The 21,424-nt window shown below is 39.7% G+C and overlaps 1 protein-coding gene across 1 annotated transcript; it reads left to right on the forward strand.

Moving 5' to 3' along the window:
* Positions 1–6,469: 6,469 nt before the first annotated feature.
* LOC121628868 (myosin-6-like) lies at positions 6,470–18,111 on the forward strand. Its single transcript, XM_041968237.1, has 37 exons — positions 6,470–6,673; positions 6,769–6,912; positions 7,004–7,160; positions 7,244–7,271; positions 7,367–7,472; positions 7,551–7,643; positions 7,766–7,829; positions 8,072–8,170; positions 8,255–8,358; positions 8,438–8,576; positions 8,697–8,815; positions 8,923–9,072; positions 9,168–9,338; positions 9,522–9,831; positions 9,929–10,008; positions 11,098–11,303; positions 11,477–11,600; positions 11,683–11,819; positions 11,892–12,147; positions 12,236–12,478; positions 12,645–12,821; positions 12,898–13,043; positions 13,133–13,223; positions 13,314–13,703; positions 14,793–14,919; positions 15,071–15,189; positions 15,276–15,472; positions 15,570–15,753; positions 15,832–15,997; positions 16,079–16,203; positions 16,300–16,608; positions 16,701–16,904; positions 16,984–17,280; positions 17,376–17,480; positions 17,574–17,669; positions 17,774–17,908; positions 17,995–18,111. Exons 1-37 carry the CDS (start codon positions 6,470–6,472, stop codon positions 18,013–18,015), a joined length of 5,823 nt encoding a protein of 1,940 aa, XP_041824171.1. The 3' UTR covers positions 18,016–18,111.
* Positions 18,112–21,424: the final 3,313 nt, after the last annotated feature.

A 21,424-nucleotide genomic window follows, 5' to 3' on the forward strand; every position in this document is an offset into this window, starting at 1 on the left:
CCAAATGTTGACGCTTTTAAATCCAGGTTAAAAATATTTCTTTTCTCATGAGCATGAAACCTGCACCTGTAACTTTCAACTTATCTTGCATTTAATCATTTTCATTTTATTTATGATTTTATTTTGTATTTTGCTATTTGTTGCTACCTTTTATTACTTTAATGCTTTTTTTAACCATCTGTAATGCTTTTATGTAAAACACTTTGAATTGTCTTGTACATGAAATGTGCTATACAAATAAACTGCCTTGGCTTGCCTATTAATAAACATGTACTTTAATTCCCAGACTTTAATTTCCTACATTGTGGTTTAGTTATCTTGCATAGTGCAAGATAACTAAGGGACAAACTATCTTAGAAAAAGAAATGTACACTTCAGTTGTACTGAATGGAGATGCACAATATAATGGGATTATTAGGGGTGTTGGTGGCCAGATCTAGTTACCCTAAATATGGATGGAAACAAGCTAGCTTAGCATGTTGCTTCTAGCTTATGCTAAGCTAAGCTAACAGCCTACTAAATTGTCTCATCTGACTTCTGAAAAAGTACAAATTTCTTTCTCACAAAGTCACAAATCTCTCAAAAATTGATTTAACATGCCATGAAACATGCCATGCCATAAGGGCACTGCATTTTCTAGTATTTTGCTAAACCTATATGCGATAAAAGAAAATCTAAATGAAGAAAATAGACTGGGCATCTTCCCTTACTTCAAATCAGTAACAGTTCTTTTACCGCATACAGTAAGGACCATTTGTCATGTAGAAGTGCATCTACAGAGATGCAAGCAGACAGCTGAGACCTGGACCTCAGACATTGCTGGGGGCTGACTTACTGCTAGGTCAAAGCTTATCCCGGGGTGAAAATTTATGACATCTAAGGAGCTTCTCAAGTTGCATGCTAAGATCATGTAAAGGAATCCTTTGACATAAAATACAATTAGCACCTTGTAACATGTTTCCTTGGACAGTGAATGCCTGGCAGCTGTCTTAACCCCTCAGAAGGTTAATCAGCAGTTATTTAAATGACTGGGATCCCCTACATTATTCAGTGTGACAGATTTCGTGCTTGCTTTATTTTAAATAATTTCACATGAAGTAGATTAAACCAATGATAATGAAATTAATTAAATTAATTAAATAGAAAAAACTTTATTTATTCCAGAGGGAAATTGCAATTGTAATTAATATCATTTTAATTATAACTATAATAATAAGTGATATAATTATAAATTAATGTAATAGAAATTGCAATACATTTATATTTCAGTCTTATTTTTAATTCAACTAGAGCAAAAATAAAGTATCCTTATTAGTTTTTGGTGCCAACTAATCAAAATAACCTCTTAAGTCTGTGAATGGTCTGTGAATTTAACATTGTTCAAAATAATGGAAAAAAGTGGAATGAAATAGACAAACGATCCGTCATTTCCAGTAGATGATACGATTATCCTTATGGGGAAAACATACAATTGAGACTCCATCATCAGGTTGTTTAGATATTAGGATATTTTACAGGCATATTTTGCCACTGCTGCACTCACAGCTTCTGTTTTTTAAGAAGTCATATTAACACAGCATCCAGAAAATGTAAATGCTGACTGTACCTTGGAGAACCACAAGATGGAGACATTACAAACTGTGAAATTCATATCACATTGCCACGATCAACTCCACTTTGCTGAGAAGAGTGTGGATGATAATTGCTAGAGTCCATGAACCCCTACAACAGGTATGTGAAAAAGACATTTCTAGGGTTTTATGTATCAAGACATTAGAAAAAGTTGCGGTGCTTACTGCGTCCAGGTGTTAAAGTGATGCCAAACAAACCTCAAATGAACTACAACACCTCTCCACCTTTGTCTGTACAAAGCACATTGTTCCAGAAGTTCTGTGTTTGTTGCAGCTTTGCAAACCTAAACCATGCTTCATGTTCTTTTCAGAGGTTTCTCCTACCAACCCTTCCAAACAAGCCAGCTTCTTAAACATTTAATTAAATATATTATAATGTCATGAACTTTAACATTCAACATGCTAACTAAGAGAGTTTAAGTTGTAGCTCTTGGGTCCTTTCAATAAAATCTACTTCAGAGTCCCTTGACAAAATAAATAAATAAATAAAACAAAATTAAATAAAAAAAAAAAGCAAAATCATATCAAATCACACTTTCTGATAATCAGGTTTATCTTTTCTCTGCTCACTGCAAGTTCTCAGATTCCATACGTCTCAACGCAGCAACAGGCGGTTCGAAGTAGCTGTTCATGTCATCTGACCCAGTTTGTCTTTGCAGACAAAGGACATTAGCTCTTGAGGCTGTGTGACGACAGCTGAGAATGAAAATCTTAACACAGGTTGGTATGTTCCACCCTGGTAGCACAACAATGCCCTCAAGGTTAGAGTGGCACTCTAAAGATAAGGTGTGAAAGCTAAGGTATGGGGCAAGATGGTCGTCACAGGCCATCATTCTCCCTCCTGCCACATAGGACCACCTTTCACCTTATAGAGAGACATAACACTTTCCCTGAAAGCCCTCACTTCTACAATATCTCTGCAACAAAAATAGCAATATTGGTAGCCCAGTCACAACAAGCACTGAAAGGATTATAATAAAAAAAATAATGACTTAGCTTTTTAAATGTGCAATTATATTACATATTCTGAACCACATCCAAACACTTGGATGTTTCAGTAAATCCAGATGAATTCATTCCACCCTGCTAATAACACCAGTGTGCAATCACAGCTGGCCTCTCTATGTACACTGAAACCTGCTGTTCAGGTTGCTCCAGACAAACATTTCAGCTCCCATGAAGAACATGTCAGAAGTCGAGCCTTTATGAAAGAGCTGCAGAACAGCTGAGATAAGGGCTGCAGACAGGGAAGGTTATGTAAAGGCTACTCAAAGTTAAGACCTGGACAACAGAGCTGTCATGTGTTGAAAGAGTCTTGTTACACAGTGCAGAGGTCTTGGAGGAGGTGATTCTTCTTTGTCTATGTCTGAGACAAATTATCACTCTGCAAGCAGCCTAACACTTTGCATAGTGCAGAAATAGCTTTCATGATCCTTGCGTTGACTTGTGAGAGAGAGAGTTTCCTTTGAATACCACAGTCAGCAGAAGCTAAACTTATAACACATTACTTTAAAATGACTTATTCGACTTAATAAAAAAAGTAATTGACTTCAAAGCTTACTGAATGGATGATTAATCATAAGGAAAATTTGGCTTGCTGGCTAGTTTGCTTTCATGATTTTAATCATATTACAGAAAAAATTCTGATTAACAGTTCCTAAAATTGGAAACTTGCACACACAATCACAGAGGTTGTTGCAGCTGAGCAGGATAAATGAGAGGACCCTTCTTTCACTTAAGCTCAGCAAAAGGAATCCCAAAACAATTTCACAGGTTTATCTTTGTCCTCAAGGGTAAATGGAAGGAAACAATGCCATGCCAACAAGATGTGCAGTGTGGAGTTACAGCATGAAGTAATAGTGCCAATGTATACGGTGGCGACCCGGCAACAGCTGCCGCTAATGATGATTCACACCCAGTTTGGGTCAAAGGGTGTGAACACTGGAAAAATAAATAAAAAACATCTTGACTAAATGTCTCATCTTTAATTTAGCATTTAATATAATCCTATTTCAGCAGGGGAATAAAGAGGTGAAGCTACTTAGTAAGAAGGGCCCACAGTCGTAGATCACTTGGTGTCACTTGGCCTTTGTAGTCAGTCTCAATGAGCCACTGACATTTGCAGTGGCTTTATTAAAGTCATCTGCTTTATCTTAGAGCTGAAGGACAAAGAAGAGAATGTCAGGTCATAAACACCTCTCAGTCCTCTTTGTTTTTGAAGACATTATGCTCAGGAAGCTTTTGGCTGACACCCAGAGGACTGGAGAAGAACACTATCACACCAAGTTTGCTTGTGTTATTCCATGCACAGCATTTAGAAGTATATTTAAGTATATAACTTAAGTGTATGCATATACACTTATGTTATATATATATATATATATATATATACATATATATATATATATATATATATATATATATATATATATATATACAAAACTAAAGTAAACGAGGGAAATAAAATAGGGGATTTGGAATAATTTGATTTAGTAAATCCATCTTGTATATATTTATGTGGCTACAAGAAAGGTTTTGATGTGACTTTGAATTTAGATTTTGACCAGTTAAATGCAGAACGTCCTTTCTTGTCCAGTTTTGGATGTCAATGAACATCTGCAACCTAACATGTATGAACATCTTTTCTTAAGGTTTTTGTCAAGTGATTTTTGATCTTTATATGGACATTGCTAAGGTACATTTAATACTTGACCTAGGAGGAAACAAGGGAAAGGGGGAGTGTGAGGAGAAAAGAGAAGGAGATAGTCGGGAGACAAAGGAGACACCTGTAGAGAAACTTAACATAACATAAGAAAACAAAGCAGACAATCATTGGGAGCACCAACAGGAAGACAGACTGAGATGATAACTTGTAAGGCTTGTTATCTGATATGATTAGGCTGATATCACAAATTCTGACACGATACAATCTTAATTTAATTCAACACACCCGTATTTGTCTGATCAATGTGGAGATAAGTGGATACCAAATATGTCTTCCAACAGTCATAGACAGTTATTTTAGACCCATATTTTGCCTGTTAGCTTTGCATGGTGTGAGTACATCTGAATACCTGTGAGTCTCATTTTCTGTCACGCCAAAGAAGTCAGTGGTAGTACAAATTACTAAGATTAAATCAATAAAATATGGTGAAATAAAAGCTTTCTGGGGTTACAACGGAGCAACTGAGCTTTACATGCTTAATTCATGCAAACATGAATCTTAAGCTTTCACTTGCCATAAGTGGTACACATGGGGAGGCGGGGCTGGTGCAGGGACTCATGAGGCCTAAGCTTAGGTGTTGAAGTCTGCAGAGAGACACAAGACAGCTGGGAATGAAAGCCTCAGCGCTGGCCTTGATGTGCTGAGGAGTGGTACGCCGGGTGCAGACAGCCAACTGTCGAGGCCTGCAAGGTCACACTGAACCCCAAAGTGTGAAGCTGTTAATGTCACCAGGGCTCGTGTGCTTCTTGAGGAGGTCTTCAGGTGGTCAACTCAATAAACACATCATGGACTTAACAATCTCCTCTGTTAACGCGACACTCATTACCAGCATCGACCCTGTTGTCATAACGACCGTGTAAATGGAGGAGGTGGTGAGCGCCAAGTGTGGCTAAACGTATTTATTTACAGTATGGGAGCAGAGGTCTTTGAAAGCATGCAGCTGTCACGCTCGGTCTTTCGTTGTGGATGGATGAGGGTCCACTGGGAGGAGGCAAGGAAGGAGTAGGGAGAAAGAATTTATGTAAAAAAATTACAAGGTTATCTTTGTCTTTCTGAACAATGGCATACAGACAATACAATGCAGACAGTAGTCACCCAGACAAAGTGTGTACTGGTGTGAGGGCAACATTATATTCTTTAAATAAAATGTATTCAAGAAAAGCTTAAGGCTTAAATTATTAATACTCTCACAACAAACATTCCAGATTAGCAAAGTATAGATACACTCTCACATACTTGACAGTAAAATGTCATGAAATCAGTTTCAGCTATCAAAATAAAATAAAATAACATCCATCCAAAAATACTTTCTATTTTATCATTACTTGGGCAAGACTGAAATAGATGCTGATTTAGGAGAAGCTAATAAGCTTCAGGTTTAGCAGCCAATGGCTACATGACAGTTATACTGTCCACACCTTTGTCTCCAAATACAGATGTTCCCTTTTTTGATCCTTTGTTTTCTTTTGCTCTGTCCTTATAGGGTGGCTGTGTGCCGGGGGCACAGCCTCCTGGTTGTATAAAAAGAGACGTTCGCAAAGAGCAGTAAGATCAAGATCAGAGCACCTGGAGGTAAGCATGAAAACTTTTTTTTGACTTTACTGACACTGAGTTTAATCTTCTATTAGGCAAGGACCCATTTTTGGTCACTTCATTGGACACGAAAATGGCTCCTCATGCTACTCCAATAAATCATGGAATCCCAAGAACTTCTCCCAACTAATCATCAAAGATCAGGCTATGTCCCAGATTCTATACTGAGATTGTCTTTCAATATAAAGACAGGAATAAACCTTTAGCTCTGACCAATAACTACTTTACATCTTATTTCCGAACAAAGTAATAATGTTTTAAAGTCTTAATTACAATAACTTTTCTCTCTGGTGGAAATTTGACATTTACCAGTATTTCAATGAGTGCCCAATAAAGGGATTTAAAAGCTGCTTTTGTCTTTGTAGGGACTTCATACAACCATACAGTCATAGAGGGGAGGAAGCAGAAACAGGTAAAGAGATATATAATCAGCATTTTACCTTTTAGAATATATATGAAAAATAATTAATAGTCCAGACCTGGTTTGTAAAATTCCAGTTATTCCTTTCCAGCTTTCAAGATGTCTGGCGACGCCATCATGGCAGAGTTTGGGACTGCGGCATCCTTTCTGAGAAAATCAGACAAGGAACGCCTAGAGGCTCAGACCCGGCCCTTTGACATGAAGAAGAATTGTTTTGTGCCCGACCCTGAGGTGGAGTACGTTAAAGCCTTAATTTCCAGCAGAGATGGTGACAAAGTCACCGTTGAAACCGAGTTTGGAAAGGTAAGTGTGTCAGATGCTGACTGATTGATTGAGATGGAGTCGTGGTGGCTTTTACACCAATTTAAACAGATGTATCCCCCTGAAATACTTTTCAGACTGTCACCGTTAAGGAGGCAGATGTCCACCCCCAGAACCCGCCAAAGTTCGATAAAATTGAGGACATGGCGATGTTTACCTTCCTCCATGAGCCTGCTGTGCTGTTTAACCTCAAAGAGCGTTATGCAGCATGGATGATCTATGTAAGTAATGACCTCTAACTTGCAGACCTCTCCACTCCAAGGAAGTCTTAATCAATTAAATGAAGCCTTTTCTGTGAATCTCTGTCCACAGACCTACTCAGGGCTGTTCTGTGTGACTGTTAACCCCTACAAGTGGCTGCCAGTGTACGATCAGATGGTAGTCAAAGCCTACAGAGGAAAGAAGAGGAGTGAAGCTCCTCCTCACATCTACTCCATCTCTGACAATGCCTACCAGTACATGCTTTCTGGTATGTTCATCTTTAATGTGGTAGTTTGACACCATGTAGACATTTAAGGAAAACAATCCTGAGTGTTGTCTTCAAACTTTCAGACAGAGAAAACCAGTCAATCCTCATCACGTGAGTTAGTCCTGATGCATCGTATCTGCTTCCATCATTATGATTTTATGGTGTTCATATATATTTCACACATATGCCATCGTTCTCATTTCCAGTGGAGAATCCGGTGCTGGAAAGACTGTGAACACCAAGAGAGTCATCCAATATTTTGCCAGCATCGCAGCTGCTTCTGGCAAGAAAGATCCAAGTCAGGAGAAGAAGGTTTGTCTGGTTTGATTCATTCAAAGCATGACTAACACATTTTAAATGATCAAACTTTAACACCCCTGACATCCACAGGGAACCCTGGAGGATCAAATCATCCAGGCTAATCCTGCTCTGGAGGCTTTTGGAAATGCTAAGACCATTAGAAATGACAACTCCTCCAGATTTGTGAGTCCTTTTATAAGTTTGCTGAAGGCGTTTAGTTTCAAAACTTCAACAATCTTAATTCAGGGAAAATATGAAAATGATAGATTACAAATAATCATTTTGCACTAAATTGCCTTTAACAGGGTAAATTCATTAGAATCCACTTTGGTGTCAGTGGAAAGTTGGCCTCGGCTGATATTGAGACATGTGAGTAAACTGTGACATAACCTGGATAATCATATAAGCTCATTATCATTTATATAATACTCTGATTAAACCAGTTTACATAACTTTTGTAAAATGCCTCAAAGTAGCAGCCAGTGGCTTCTATAGTATTGCGTTTTAATCCTTTAGGAAAGCACCTAACCAATGAGCACTGTGGTAAAATAAACAATACACTAAGAAAATTCTGTAGTTTACTATTTTAATTGCTGACCCATTTCTTTTAGACCTGTTGGAGAAATCTCGTGTCACCTATCAGCTCAAGGCAGAGAGAGATTATCACATCTTCTACCAGATTCTGTCCCAAAGGAAACCAGAACTGCTGGGTGAGAACTGAGTAGAAAAAACATACAAATGAAAATTATAAATACAAAAAAATCCAAGACTGATCATTTTCTACCCTTTAACAGAAATGCTGTTGATCACCAACAACCCCTATGACTACTGTTACATCTCCCAAGGAGAGACAACCGTAGCCTCCATCAATGATGCGGATGAGCTGATGGCTACTGATGTGAGTGGAAGTGAAGTAGGAAAGCCACCCACACATAGATTTATAATGAACTCTAATGCAATTTTGTTTGTTTTTCCAGGAAGCTTTTGATGTCCTGGGCTTCACCCAAGAGGAAAAAAATGGCATTTACAAGCTGATTGGTGCCATCATGCATTATGGAAACATGAAGTTCAAACAGAAGCAAAGAGAGGAACAAGCAGAGCCCGACGGCACAGAGGGTATGAACTCATCAGAACACAGCCTGCCCATTTGTAGACTCTTACAAATAAAAGAAACAACAATATCTGCAGATTAAGTCTCTTTGACATGAAGTAATGCAGCACAACATCCATTTACAGATACAGACAAAGTGGCATACCTTATGGGCCTCAACTCTGCTGACCTCATTAAGGGACTGTGCCACCCAAGGGTGAAAGTAGGCAATGAGTGGGTCACCAAAGGCCAAAGTGTGCAGCAGGTGAACTGACTTAAGACAATTCTCTGACATTTTATGAAGGGGTGGGGGGCAGAGCAAAATTAAACTAATTCAAATGTCATTCTTCTTGTTTTATGGATTAATTGTAGGTGTACTACTCTATCGGTGCTCTGTCTAAGTCAGTGTACGAGAAAATGTTCTTGTGGATGGTGGTGAGAATCAACCAGTCACTGGACACCAAACAACCCCGCCAGTACTTCATTGGTGTGTTGGACATTGCTGGATTTGAGATCTTCGATGTAAGGCTTAAAGGTTTTTAGAGGTTTTCAGACATTCGTGAAACTGATTGAAACTACACATGAAATCTGACTCTGTCTTCGCTCTTGGTTTCCAGTTCAACACCTTTGAGCAACTGTGTATTAACTACACTAATGAGAAGCTGCAGCAGTTCTTCAACCACCACATGTTCGTGCTGGAGCAAGAAGAGTACAAGAAAGAGGGTATTGTGTGGGAGTTCATTGACTTTGGCATGGACTTGGCAGCCTGCATTGAACTCATTGAAAAGGTTGGTGTTTCCAGTTTAACTTATTGGTTGGGTTGTCTGATAACCTTTGGGAGAAATAGCCCCTGACGTAGCTAGGAGGTATTCAGATAAGGGGATCTCAGCAAAGAAAGTTAGATTAAATGTCTTTAGATTAACAGAACAATGATTGCCTTTGGTTTCAATTTTGCATTTCTGTCTTTGTAGCCCATGGGCATCATGTCCATCCTTGAAGAGGAGTGCATGTTCCCCAAAGCCAGTGATGCAACATTTAAAGCCAAACTATATGACAATCATCTGGGTAAAAGTCCCAACTTCCAGAAACCCAGGGTGGTTAAAGGAAAACCAGAAGCTCATTTCTCCCTGGTTCACTATGCTGGTACTGTTGATTACAATATCGGTAACTGGCTGGTAAAGAACAAGGATCCACTGAATGAGACTGTGGTCGGACTATTTCAAAAGTCCACTCTGAAGTTACTGGCTATGTTATTCGCTGGATATGCAGGAGCAGACTCAGGTAAGGCTTCTTTGACCAAACTGGCTGTTTTATTGTCATTTATTTACCCCCAAAGAAATAAAATCATTATCACTCTTACATATTGATTTCCATACAGCCCAGGACACAGGGGGCAAAGGAGGAAAGGGAGCAAAGAAGAAAGGTTCTTCCTTCCAGACTGTGTCTGCTCTACACAGGGTAAAAATACCACTAAAACTTTGGACATATTCAAAGCTGCACTTGAAGAAAAGTCAGTAAAAACAGGGACAAATGTACCAGTTTTGTTTAAATTTGGGAACAAGAACAAGTTAAACTTGATATAACCTTAGTATCCTAATGGTTTTCTCTAGATTCACAGATCCACAGTAGCAAGGCCTGCAAAGGCTCATGGGAAATGTATATTCAGCAGTAATTAAATTTTTTGTGAATATTCCCCTATTAATTTGAGTTATGTGCTTAACTTCCTGTACTGTGTTTACATGTAGACAATGTTGTTGGGATGGTTTGTTCTTCTTGAATGTTGAAGTTGAACCATGAGTTTAGTGGACAGTACAGGGAGAAACACCAGCACTGGTTCATATGCTAAGAGTAGAAATGATGCTGGGAATTAATTTATGATTAATTTAGGATAATCTTCATTTAACCTCTTTAGACCACGTGATGCAAATCATTTTGTTTAATTCAACTATTCTCATATTTGTTCAGGCTGGTGTTATTCCATGAATGCAACAGATACAATGAAAGTGGATATATTTCAGTTAATGGATTAAGTCCATGCAGTTAACAGTAAAATGCACTGGTAATTTTCTTGCAAAACATCAGTTTTTATACAGTGGTGGTGTGTGATACAGTAAGATTTGGTATCAATCTGATACCAAGAAAAAAAAAGAACTGATACTTTTTAATAGGAATGTTAAAAGTAACACGTTAATGTAAAGAGATTAATCTGTAGAAATAATGCGTTGATTTTTTTTAAATGCATAAAGTGAAAGTTAGCACTTTTGCCATATTAAAAATCAGAATTTGGCATCATCTCAGCAAGAGAAGCTGATATTGGACATATAGGTTATCTACCAAAAACCTGTTTATCCTTCTTATTTATGAAGGTTTTGATAGCTTTCAAGGACAATCGGGTGTCCAGAAACAAAGTTATTACTGGTGCTAGTTTAAAAATTAGAATTAGGTATTATCTCAATGAGAGAAGCTGATTTTGGGCATGTTGGTTCTTAGTGTGGATATACAAAACAGAACTTGTTTTTTATTGTTTTTTATTGTATGCATTCACAGGAAAACCTCAATAAACTGATGACCAACCTCAGGTCAACTCACCCTCATTTTGTGCGTTGCATCATCCCCAATGAGACCAAGACTCCCGGGGCGATGGAGAATCCTCTGGTCATGCACCAGCTACGTTGTAATGGTGTGCTGGAAGGCATTAGGATCTGCAGGAAGGGATTCCCCAACAGGATCCAGTACGGAGACTTCAAGCAAAGGCAAGAAAATCAGTGTCTATTTGTTATTTCTCAGATTTTTGAGGCAGCAGGACTGATCCAATCTACTGGATCTCTAACCCACTACAGTCTGCCTTGATGAGCACATAGGATACAGCATCTTAAGCGCTAAATTTTTCAGTGATATTAATGATTTTATGGTTGTATTGTTTCAGATATCGCATCTTGAATCCTAATTCTATTCCTGAAGGACAGTTCATTGACAACAAAAAAGCAGCAGAAAAACTTTTGGGCTCTTTAGACATTGATCATGACCAATACAGGCTTGGACACACAAAGGTTAGTTCTGCTGAATGTTTAAATACTTATTTTCACATGTGTTTAGAGGACAAACCTGAAATTCCCCTATCCTTCCTATCAGGTGTTCTTCAAAGCTGGTCTGCTGGGTGTTCTTGAGGAGATGAGAGATGATCGTCTAGCTCTCATCATCACTGGAATTCAATCAAGATCCAGAGGATTGCTCGCCAGGATTGAATTCCAGAAAATTGTTGAGCGCAGGTAGGTGCTCACCTCTTAGAATTACCTTAAAAGTTGAAAAAATTAACTCAAACTTTGTGATGTTACCCGCAGGGATTCCTTGTTGGTGATCCAGTGGAACATCCGTGCCTTCATGGGTGTCAAGAATTGGCCCTGGATGAAGATGTACTTCAAAATCAAACCTCTGCTGAAATCAGCCGAGACTGAGAAGGAGATGGCAAACATGAAAGAGGAGTTTACAAAGCTCAAAGAGGCTTTTGCCAAGTCTGAAGCCCGCAAGAAAGAGCTGGAGGAGAAAATGGTTACCCTTCTCCAAGAAAAGAATGACCTACAGCTCCAAGTCCAATCTGTAAGATCAATCAATCCGCTTATTTGCAGCAGTTTCATAACCCTGTAATGAATTATAATTTTCTTTCAACTTTTTTAACTGTTTATAGGAGCAAGACAATCTTGCAGATGCTGAGGAGCGCTGTGAAGGTCTGATCAAAAGTAAGATCCAGCTGGAGGCTAAAGCCAAAGAGCTTACAGAGAGGCTGGAAGATGAAGAGGAGATGAACGCAGAGTTGACTGCCAAGAAGAGGAAGCTCGAGGATGAGTGTTCGGAGCTCAAGAAGGACATTGATGACCTGGAGCTAACTCTGGCCAAAGTGGAAAAGGAGAAGCATGCCACTGAGAACAAGGTGCAGAAACATTCATCTGGTCTGACATCTCTGTCTTGTACAGCTTACTATTGCAAAAGACTGGACAATAAATGAGACATTGGAGCTTGAAGGACCTTTCATAAAAACTCAGGAAGAATTTTACTCATACTAAACTGAACATTATGTCTGTGATGTGTTTTCTAAGGTCAAAAACTTGACTGAAGAGATGGCAGGTTTGGATGAAATCATCGCTAAGCTAACAAAAGAGAAGAAAGCACTTCAGGAGGCCCATCAGCAAACACTGGATGACCTGCAGAGTGAGGAGGACAAAGTCAACACTCTGACCAAGGCCAAAACCAAGTTGGAGCAGCAAGTTGATGATGTGAGTAGTTTACATTTTATTTGTGCCAGGAAAAGGAACAGATTAGAAACAAGCTCATGAAATAAATGTGTTTTAGCTTGAGGGTTCATTGGAACAAGAGAAGAAAGTAAGAATGGATCTGGAGAGAGCCAAGAGAAAATTGGAGGGGGACTTGAAACTAACCCAAGAAAATGTGATGGATCTGGAGAATGACAAGCAGCAGCTGGAAGAGAAACTCAAGAAGTAAAGCTTGTTTTTTAAAATGAAAAATAGAAGTTTTGCATTGATTAAGAGCTGGTTACTGAAGTGAAATGTTGTGTCTCTGAATGTAGGAAAGATTTTGAAATCAGCCAGCAGCTCAGTAAAATTGAAGATGAACAAGCCATGAGTGCTCAGCTCCAGAAGAAACTGAAGGAGCTACAGGTAAGTGAACCTGAAGGTTTCCATTTGATTTCCTGTTTTTCACTTCATGTGTGACCTCCTACATACACAACAATCTTGAATTTCATCAAGGCTCGAATTGAGGAGTTGGAAGAAGAACTGGAGGCAGAGCGAGCTGCTCGAGCAAAGGTGGAGAAACAAAGGGCCGACTTGGCCAGGGAGCTGGAGGAGATCAGTGAAAGGCTGGAGGAGGCCGGAGGAGCCACTGCAGCTCAGATTGAAATGAACAAAAAGAGGGAGGCTGAATTTCAGAAGATGCGCAGAGACCTTGAAGAGGCCACTCTGCAGCATGAAGCCACAGCTGCTGCACTGAGAAAGAAGAACGCAGACAGTGTGGCCGACCTGGGCGAGCAGATCGACAACCTGCAGAGAGTCAAGCAGAAGCTGGAGAAGGAAAAAAGTGAGCTCAGGCTGGAGCTGGATGATGTAGTTTCCAACATGGAACAGATTGCCAAAGTTAAGGTGAGATGCCCAAACTGTAACACAAATAGCTTAATTTAATTAGCCTCATTGATAAAGAAACCAGAAGATTGATAACACTTGATGGCCTATGTGATGCAGCAATCTAGCAACCTAATGAAATAAAATTTAGTTTATTACATCCAAGTGTTCATGGAAAATAAGGATAATAACACAATTATAACAGATATAACAAGGTAGTAAGATTTACAGCTTCATTAAAATTTAATTGGTTTACACATTTCTATTTGTCAGTATTATCTGCTTTAGCTCTATTATGAGTTTAGTGCTAGTAAGGATTATTATATTCCTCCACAGCTAGCCAAACTTGATAAAGATGGCTAACATTATATAGCCTGCACTTAGCATGTTAGCATAACATTTTAACCAGCAGCCAGTAAGCTTGTTGATATTAGCATTTATTACCACCATCTTATAGCCTTTATACTAAGCTAGGTTAATCAAATCTAGTGCTACACTTTCTGACAAACCTGACATTGATTTTAAATTTAAAACTCCACTACAAAAAAGCAAAAGGACTCTTCAAACAAGTGGGCTACAGAAGCAGAAACATGCCAGTTATTTACAGATTTGTTACCATTATCCTGAGACCATGAATTAATTATTCTGTTATCTTGAGAGATCACAAAGTTAACTCATCTAGATTTCTTGAAAATCAACCTATTTGGACTTATGTTATATCTAGATAGTAATACTTAAAAAGCTTTTTTCAGAAATGTCTGCTTTCGGCTTCAATTATTTATAACATACAGTATCTGCTATGCTACTTTGCCAAAATATTCGTCTCTCTCGCCCGCAAGGTAATTTTCCTGTAAAAGAATGTGAAGCTGACGTTACATATCGGTTTATTCATCACACCAAACACAATGCTGTATTCTCATTTGCACTGAGGTTGTCTTTTGCATGTTCAGAACCTGAATTCTAAATACGGGATAATACTGAATTGTTAAGAAGAGAGCTTTCCTTCAATGGTGCAATTCAGTTTCCGCTAAAGTCCTGGTAAATTCTTCTAGCTCCTTTTTTTTTTAAATTCAATGTCCTCCCTCCTGATATTGAATTTTTTTCATTTAGACTAACCTGGAGAAAATGTGCCGCACACTGGAGGATCAAATGTCTGAGTACAGGACGAAATCAGAGGAGTCCCAGCGTACCATCAATGACTTCACGATGCAAAGGGCCAAACTTCAGACTGAAAACGGTAACAAGAAGTGTTAATTTTGAACTGAAAGTTTAACTTTAAATGATTCGTTGAGAAACAAACTGCAGAAGACTGGTCTCTGCTCTTCAGCGTTATGTTTAGATTAACAAGAAGAAAGATCACTCTGCAAACTAAACCTTTTGTTTTCCAGGTGAGCTTGCCAGGCAGATGGAGGAGAAGGACTCATTGGTCTCCCAGCTGACCAGAGGGAAGCTATCCTACACTCAGCAGGTTGAAGACCTGAAGAGACAGCTGGAAGAGGAAGTCAAGGTAAGTACTGCCTGAAGAATGACTGCTTTTAACAGAGCTTCATGTCCTGTGGCAAAATTATTTGACTTGATGTTTTTTAACTAAAGGCCAAGAATGCACTTGCCCATGCGGTGCAGTCTGCGCGCCATGACTGTGATTTGTTGAGGGAGCAGTTTGAGGAAGAACAGGAGGCCAAAGGCGAACTCCAGCGTGGCATGTCCAAGGCAAACTCTGAGGTGGCTCAGTGGAGAACCAAATATGAAACTGATGCTATCCAGAGGACCGAGGAGCTGGAGGAAGCGAAGTAGGGAAAGAGCAAAACCATTATTTTCCTCCTATATATTTATCCAAGTTTACCTGATGCACTGATTGGATGTTTGTTATTATACGTTAACTATTAGAAAAAAACTAGCTCAGCGCTTGCAAGATGCAGAAGAAGCTGTTGAAGCTGCTAATGCCAAATGCTCCTCCCTGGAGAAAACCAAACACAGGCTTCAGGGTGAGATTGAGGATCTCATGGTGGATGTGGAGAGATCTAACGCTGCTGCTGCTGCTCTGGACAAGAAACAAAGAAACTTTGACAAGGTGAAAACACTGCCCCTTCATAAAAAAGAAAAGATGAAAGATGAAATATCTGATAGTTGTTATCTGATACTTGAACAGGTTCTTGCTGAGTGGAAGCAGAAGTACGAAGAATCTCAGACTGAGTTGGAAAGTGCCCAGAAAGATGCTCGTTCTCTAAGCACTGAACTCTTCAAACTGAAGAACTCCTACGAAGAGTCTCTGGATCATCTGGAGACCATGAAACGAGAAAACAAGAACCTCCAGGGTAGGATGGTTTGTCATTTAAGGCACAAAGAATACAGCAGGGGGCTTGGTGAAAGCTAACATTTATGTTTGCTTAAAATAGAGGAAATTTCTGACCTGACTGAGCAACTTGGTGAGGGAGGAAAAAGCATCCATGAACTTGAGAAAATCCGTAAACAGTTGGAGCAGGAGAAGGCTGAGATACAAACTGCCCTGGAGGAAGCTGAGGTACAAAAAAAATCTATGTTTATTTCTTTATTGTTTTATTCATAACACTCGGTGGAAAAAAGGCAGTTGTTGATGTGTATTTTTTGGTGTGTGTAGGGTTCACTCGAGCATGAGGAGAGCAAAATCCTTCGAGCTCAGTTGGAGTTCAACCAGGTGAAGGCAGACATTGAGCGCAAGCTGGCTGAGAAGGACGAGGAGATGGAGCAAGCCAAGCGGAACCACCAAAGAGTGGTAGACACGCTGCAGAGCTCCCTGGAGGCGGAGACTCGCAGCAGGAACGAGGCTCTCAGAATAAAGAAGAAGATGGAGGGAGACCTCAATGAGATGGAGATCCAGCTGAGCCAGGCCAACAGGCAGGCAGCTGAGGCTCAGAAGCAACTCAAAGGAGTTCATACTCACTTGAAGGTACATTTAACAGCTAAAAAACTACAACAACTTATTTACTTATCATAAAAATCACTCTTTAAAACCATTTTTTAAAATTTATGCCTTAATAGGACTCACAGCTGCAGCTGGATGATGCTCTACGTGCCAATGATGATCTAAAGGAGAACATTGCCATTGTGGAGAGGCGCAACAACCTGATGCAAGCCGAGCTGGATGAGCTTAGGTCTTTGGTGGAGCAAACTGAGAGAGGTCGTAAGCTGGCCGAGCAGGAACTGCTGGATGTCAGCGAGAGAGTTCAGCTGTTGCACTCACAGGTAAACCAACAACTTTACCATCACTGAACTGTGGTTTAAACCCAAGTCTGCATACTTATAGTCCATTATTCTCCATCAGAACACCAGCCTGCTGAACCAGAAGAAGAAGCTGGAGACCGACACTACTCAGCTCCAGGGTGAGGTGGAGGAGGCTGTGCAGGAGTGCAGAAATGCAGAGGAGAAGGCCAAGAAGGCCATCACCGATGCAGCCATGATGGCTGAGGAGCTGAAGAAGGAGCAGGACACCAGCGCCCACCTGGAGCGCATGAAGAAAAACATGGAGCAAACCATCAAAGACCTGCAACATCGCCTGGATGAAGCCGAGCAAATCGCCATGAAAGGTGGCAAGAAGCAGGTTCAGAAGCTGGAGGCCAGGGTAAATATTTCTAACACCGTCACCTCAGAGTATGGGCGCACATTATAGGAGTCTGAGCCTTTTGGATTCTTACAAAACTTCTGTTTATCTTATAGGTGAGAGAGCTTGAAAATGAAGTGGATATGGAGCAAAGGAAAAGCAGCGACTCGGTTAAAGGGGTCCGAAAGTATGAGAGACGTATCAAAGAGCTAACCTACCAGGTATGCCCTGCAGATCTAGATCTTCTGTGATCAACAGCCACCAAAAAATAGAAAATCTTATCCAGAAATATGTCCCGTGTGCTACATTAACAGACAGAAGAGGACAAAAAGAATCTGAGTCGTCTACAGGATCTGGTGGATAAACTACAGATGAAAGTTAAATCGTACAAGAGGGCTGCAGAGGAAGCCGTAAGCTGAAACACAATAGTTTCTTTTTTTTTTGTTGTTTAGGTGAGTCCGTTTTGTGTTAAAGACATCTATATAAATATATAAACCGTCACCTTGATTTTCAGGAGGAACAATCCAATGCAAATCTTGGCAAACTGCGCAAGTTGCAGCACGAGCTGGAGGAAGCAGAGGAGAGGGCGGACATCGCTGAGTCTCAAGTCAACAAGCTGCGAGCCAAGAGCAGAGACTCTGGATCTAAGGTGAGTAACCACAAAATGTGTTTCTTTAAATAACTTGACATGAGAAAAATATGAGTAAAAATGTAAATTGTTTTCTCTTTTTGCAGAAATCCCATGATGAAGAGTGAAACTTTTCACTCCACTGAATGAAACAGTAGGATCGTAGTTGTTCTTTATCCTTCATGCAACATGAAAGGAAAAAAGAATAAAGCTTTGAATTCAGCATTCTGTGATGTGTAATGTGACTTATTATCTTCTGACTAAAGCAGTGGTTCCCAACCTTTTTTTCTTGGGGACCCTCTTCATGCATATACTAAAATGCCATGGACCCCCTGCTGCACCCTGTGCTGAACCCATGCATGGTTTTAGGCTTTCAAAAGTGAGATTCTCATGATATCGAGTCCCATTCTTTGATAAAGCCAAAGTTAAATGAACAGCATACAGCCTTACTTTTAATAATTAAAACAGGGACCATTTGTGGCCCTTAATCACCATGGCTCTAATGTCCAAAGCTTCAGGACCCTCTGAGCTCTTTGGGGGGTCCCGGACCCCAGGTTGAGAACCACACAATAAAAAGTAAGCTTTGCCCCTTTGAAAAGATTACCCTACTGAAAGATAAACGGAGCTGATGGGTTGCTGTTTGGCATCTGATTAGCAGGAATTGGACGACACCAAGCAGAATGATGAGAGAGGAGGAAAATCTTTTAATGAAAAAACATTAGATGGATAAATCTCAAGTTTGTTCATAATATGATTTATTGATTCAATGAGTAACAGTTCTGTTTGTTGGCATCACAAATTCTGCCACCATATGATTTGATTTTATTTGATTGAGGACTCATTAAATGATATGAGACATTACATTCTGGTTGAACAAAAGCACTTTAATGATATAAAATCTCTCACACACACAAAAAGACATTTTGGTTATTAGAACAAAACAATTCCACATGTTTTCGTACACATGATTGATATCATCAGTGTTTGATATTTCTGTTTGGATTGATGTTAAAGGCTCATTGAATCAATCAACACATTGATTCTAAAATGACCTGACCGTAGGGAGTCACATAAGGGTGTAACTTGGCAGGCACTTGGTCATGGTGAAAGAAATAGTGTTTTCTTGAACTCTGTCTGTAATCATTGACAAGATTTCGTCATCCAACAATGTCAATCAGAATTTGAAAGAGGAGATAGAAACAGCTGAACCTTAATTTTGAAAACATGGCATCCAATTATTAAAATAAACACAGATTCCATAAAAAAGAAAATGGAAAGACAAGGAAATATACTGATTTCTGCAGAGTTAGGAGAGAATATGTCAGTCAGTTTATTTGTTTTTTTCTGGGACATCCATCCTGAAAAGACACTAAGGTAGAGTTGATATTTGTTGGGACTAACAGGGCCAAACACAGCCATGTGTGGTGGAACTGACAGGACATTAGAGCTTACTTAGAGCCATGAGTATATAGTGAATGTACCTGGAAAAATAATCCTTTAGATGAATTTAAAATGTTTCTGGGTGACATGATGCTTGATAAATGGAATACTAATAAAAAGAAACAACTAGCAGCAAACAAGAACATGATTCAAACGGAAACCCTCCCACAGTGGAGGCATTCAAACTGAGCATTTTACCTTAGAGTCTAAAGCAGGGGTGTGCAGCTACGGTCCTCAAGGGCCACAATCCTGCAGGTTTTCTATGTGTCCCTGCTCCAGAACCACCTGACTCAAATTTAATGAGTCATTGTGCAAAACTTACTAGGCTGTTGGATCTATTTAATTTGAGTCAGATACGTTGAAGCAGGAAACACTGAAATCCTGCAGGACAGCGGCCCTTGTGGACCGACTTTGGACACCCCTGGTGTAAAGGAATGTCATGATTTTATGGAGGAGTGACCCTCTCAGAGACAGAAACCTCTGGAGGTTCCTTTTGGAGACAGGAATCTCAGGAAGTGACCAGGGCTAGGACGCAGGTGGCATGGGCTGTGGAGCTGGCAGCGACAGAGGAGATGTGGGCCGGCGTGCTGCAGAGCGACAGACCTCGAAGAAACGTGTTAAAGTCTTCCATGCGTAACGGGTGAAGATTGATTAAAAAAATATAATTTTGATATGCACAGTTAATGGGACGGTTCATGAGTTAAAATAAGTTAAAATAGACCCTCCCAGTATTAAAAAACAAAAACAAAACGTTTTATCCCTTCATTGTGTCCAAAAGTTATGGGAAAATTCTCAATTGCATGGAGTCACCACTAGAGGGCGCAGAGCGTTCCGTGGTACTTGGAAGTTGTAACCCACGAAGTCAACCCATAATAAATCCTGTCACTTGTTGACAAGCTTCTGTCTTCCCCCTCTCAGATTTTTTATTAACAGCTGGGTTGTACTTGTCATATTTGAGTTTGCTTATGACAGAAGAACTTATAAGAGTGATGTAAACACATATAAGTTTTTGCTTCAAAAATAATTCCATCGGTCCGACTGATTTATAACAAAATTCACGAGAAACGTCAGAGATTAACCAGTCCAACTGCCTCCCAGTTAGGCATCGATCTTCAGAGGAACCAGCGAGAACGATGTGGTGTGAAGGCTGTAAAAATCCTTGCAGTGTTAACTCTTCTGGGTGTTCTGCTGTCATTTGAGCAACTTCTCAGCAACAGCCAAAAGCTTCTGTCCCAGCAACATCAGTCACCCCAGCACAACAGGCCAGTGACAATGAAGAAGAGAGCCTCTGGGATGTTTTTGATAGCAGGGTTGGAGAAATCAACCGAAGACCGAGTGTTACTGCTGATGCGACTGTTCAGAGCAATCTCTCAGCTCCATTTCTTCCAAGAGATGAACCTCTAGATTGGAGTCAACATGCCACCATATTCTCTCATCTATTTCAGTTGGCCAAGACATACCTTTATATCCGAGCCACATCAGCCCCTTGTGAGAGAAAATTCCTTAAAGCAAGAGAGATTTTGAGCAAGAATCAAATATCTCTAAGCCTGAGTACAGTTGAGCAGACTGTCTTTCTTAAAAAAAATACTTAACTGTACAGAAGCACAATTTTTCCAAATGATTCGATCTTCTAAATGTTTCTTTTATGCCATCACTAGTGGTTGGTGAAGCCAGGCTTTTATGTGCATCAGTGATATAGGATGATGATGGACAGGTGTGCTTAATCACGTCAGGCACAGCTGCAGGTAGAGTGAGGAGAAGCCGAGTGAAACCAGGAATTGTAGGTCAAGCTTGGGAGGCAGGACATGACAAGGCAAGTTTTTCATAAAACAATTTTTCCTCTTCATTTCCTTCTCTACTGTTTTTCTTTTGCTTGTCTTTTCATGTTAATGTTTGAACAATCACGTGAATCATGCTCTCTAGGTCTGCTGATTTATTTAGTTTTACGAATAAAATGGATCAAAAGTAGAAAAACTTGGAACAGTAATTGTAGAAAAAGATATTTGGACTTCTTTATCTGTTCTCTTTCTCAGCAGGGAAACAAAGCTGAATGATGGAGACAGATGGTGAATTTATATATTTCAATGTTTTTATTGG

Source organism: Melanotaenia boesemani, chromosome 18 (genome assembly GCF_017639745.1).
Source record: "Melanotaenia boesemani isolate fMelBoe1 chromosome 18, fMelBoe1.pri, whole genome shotgun sequence".
Taxonomy (NCBI): Eukaryota; Metazoa; Chordata; class Actinopteri; order Atheriniformes; family Melanotaeniidae; genus Melanotaenia; species Melanotaenia boesemani.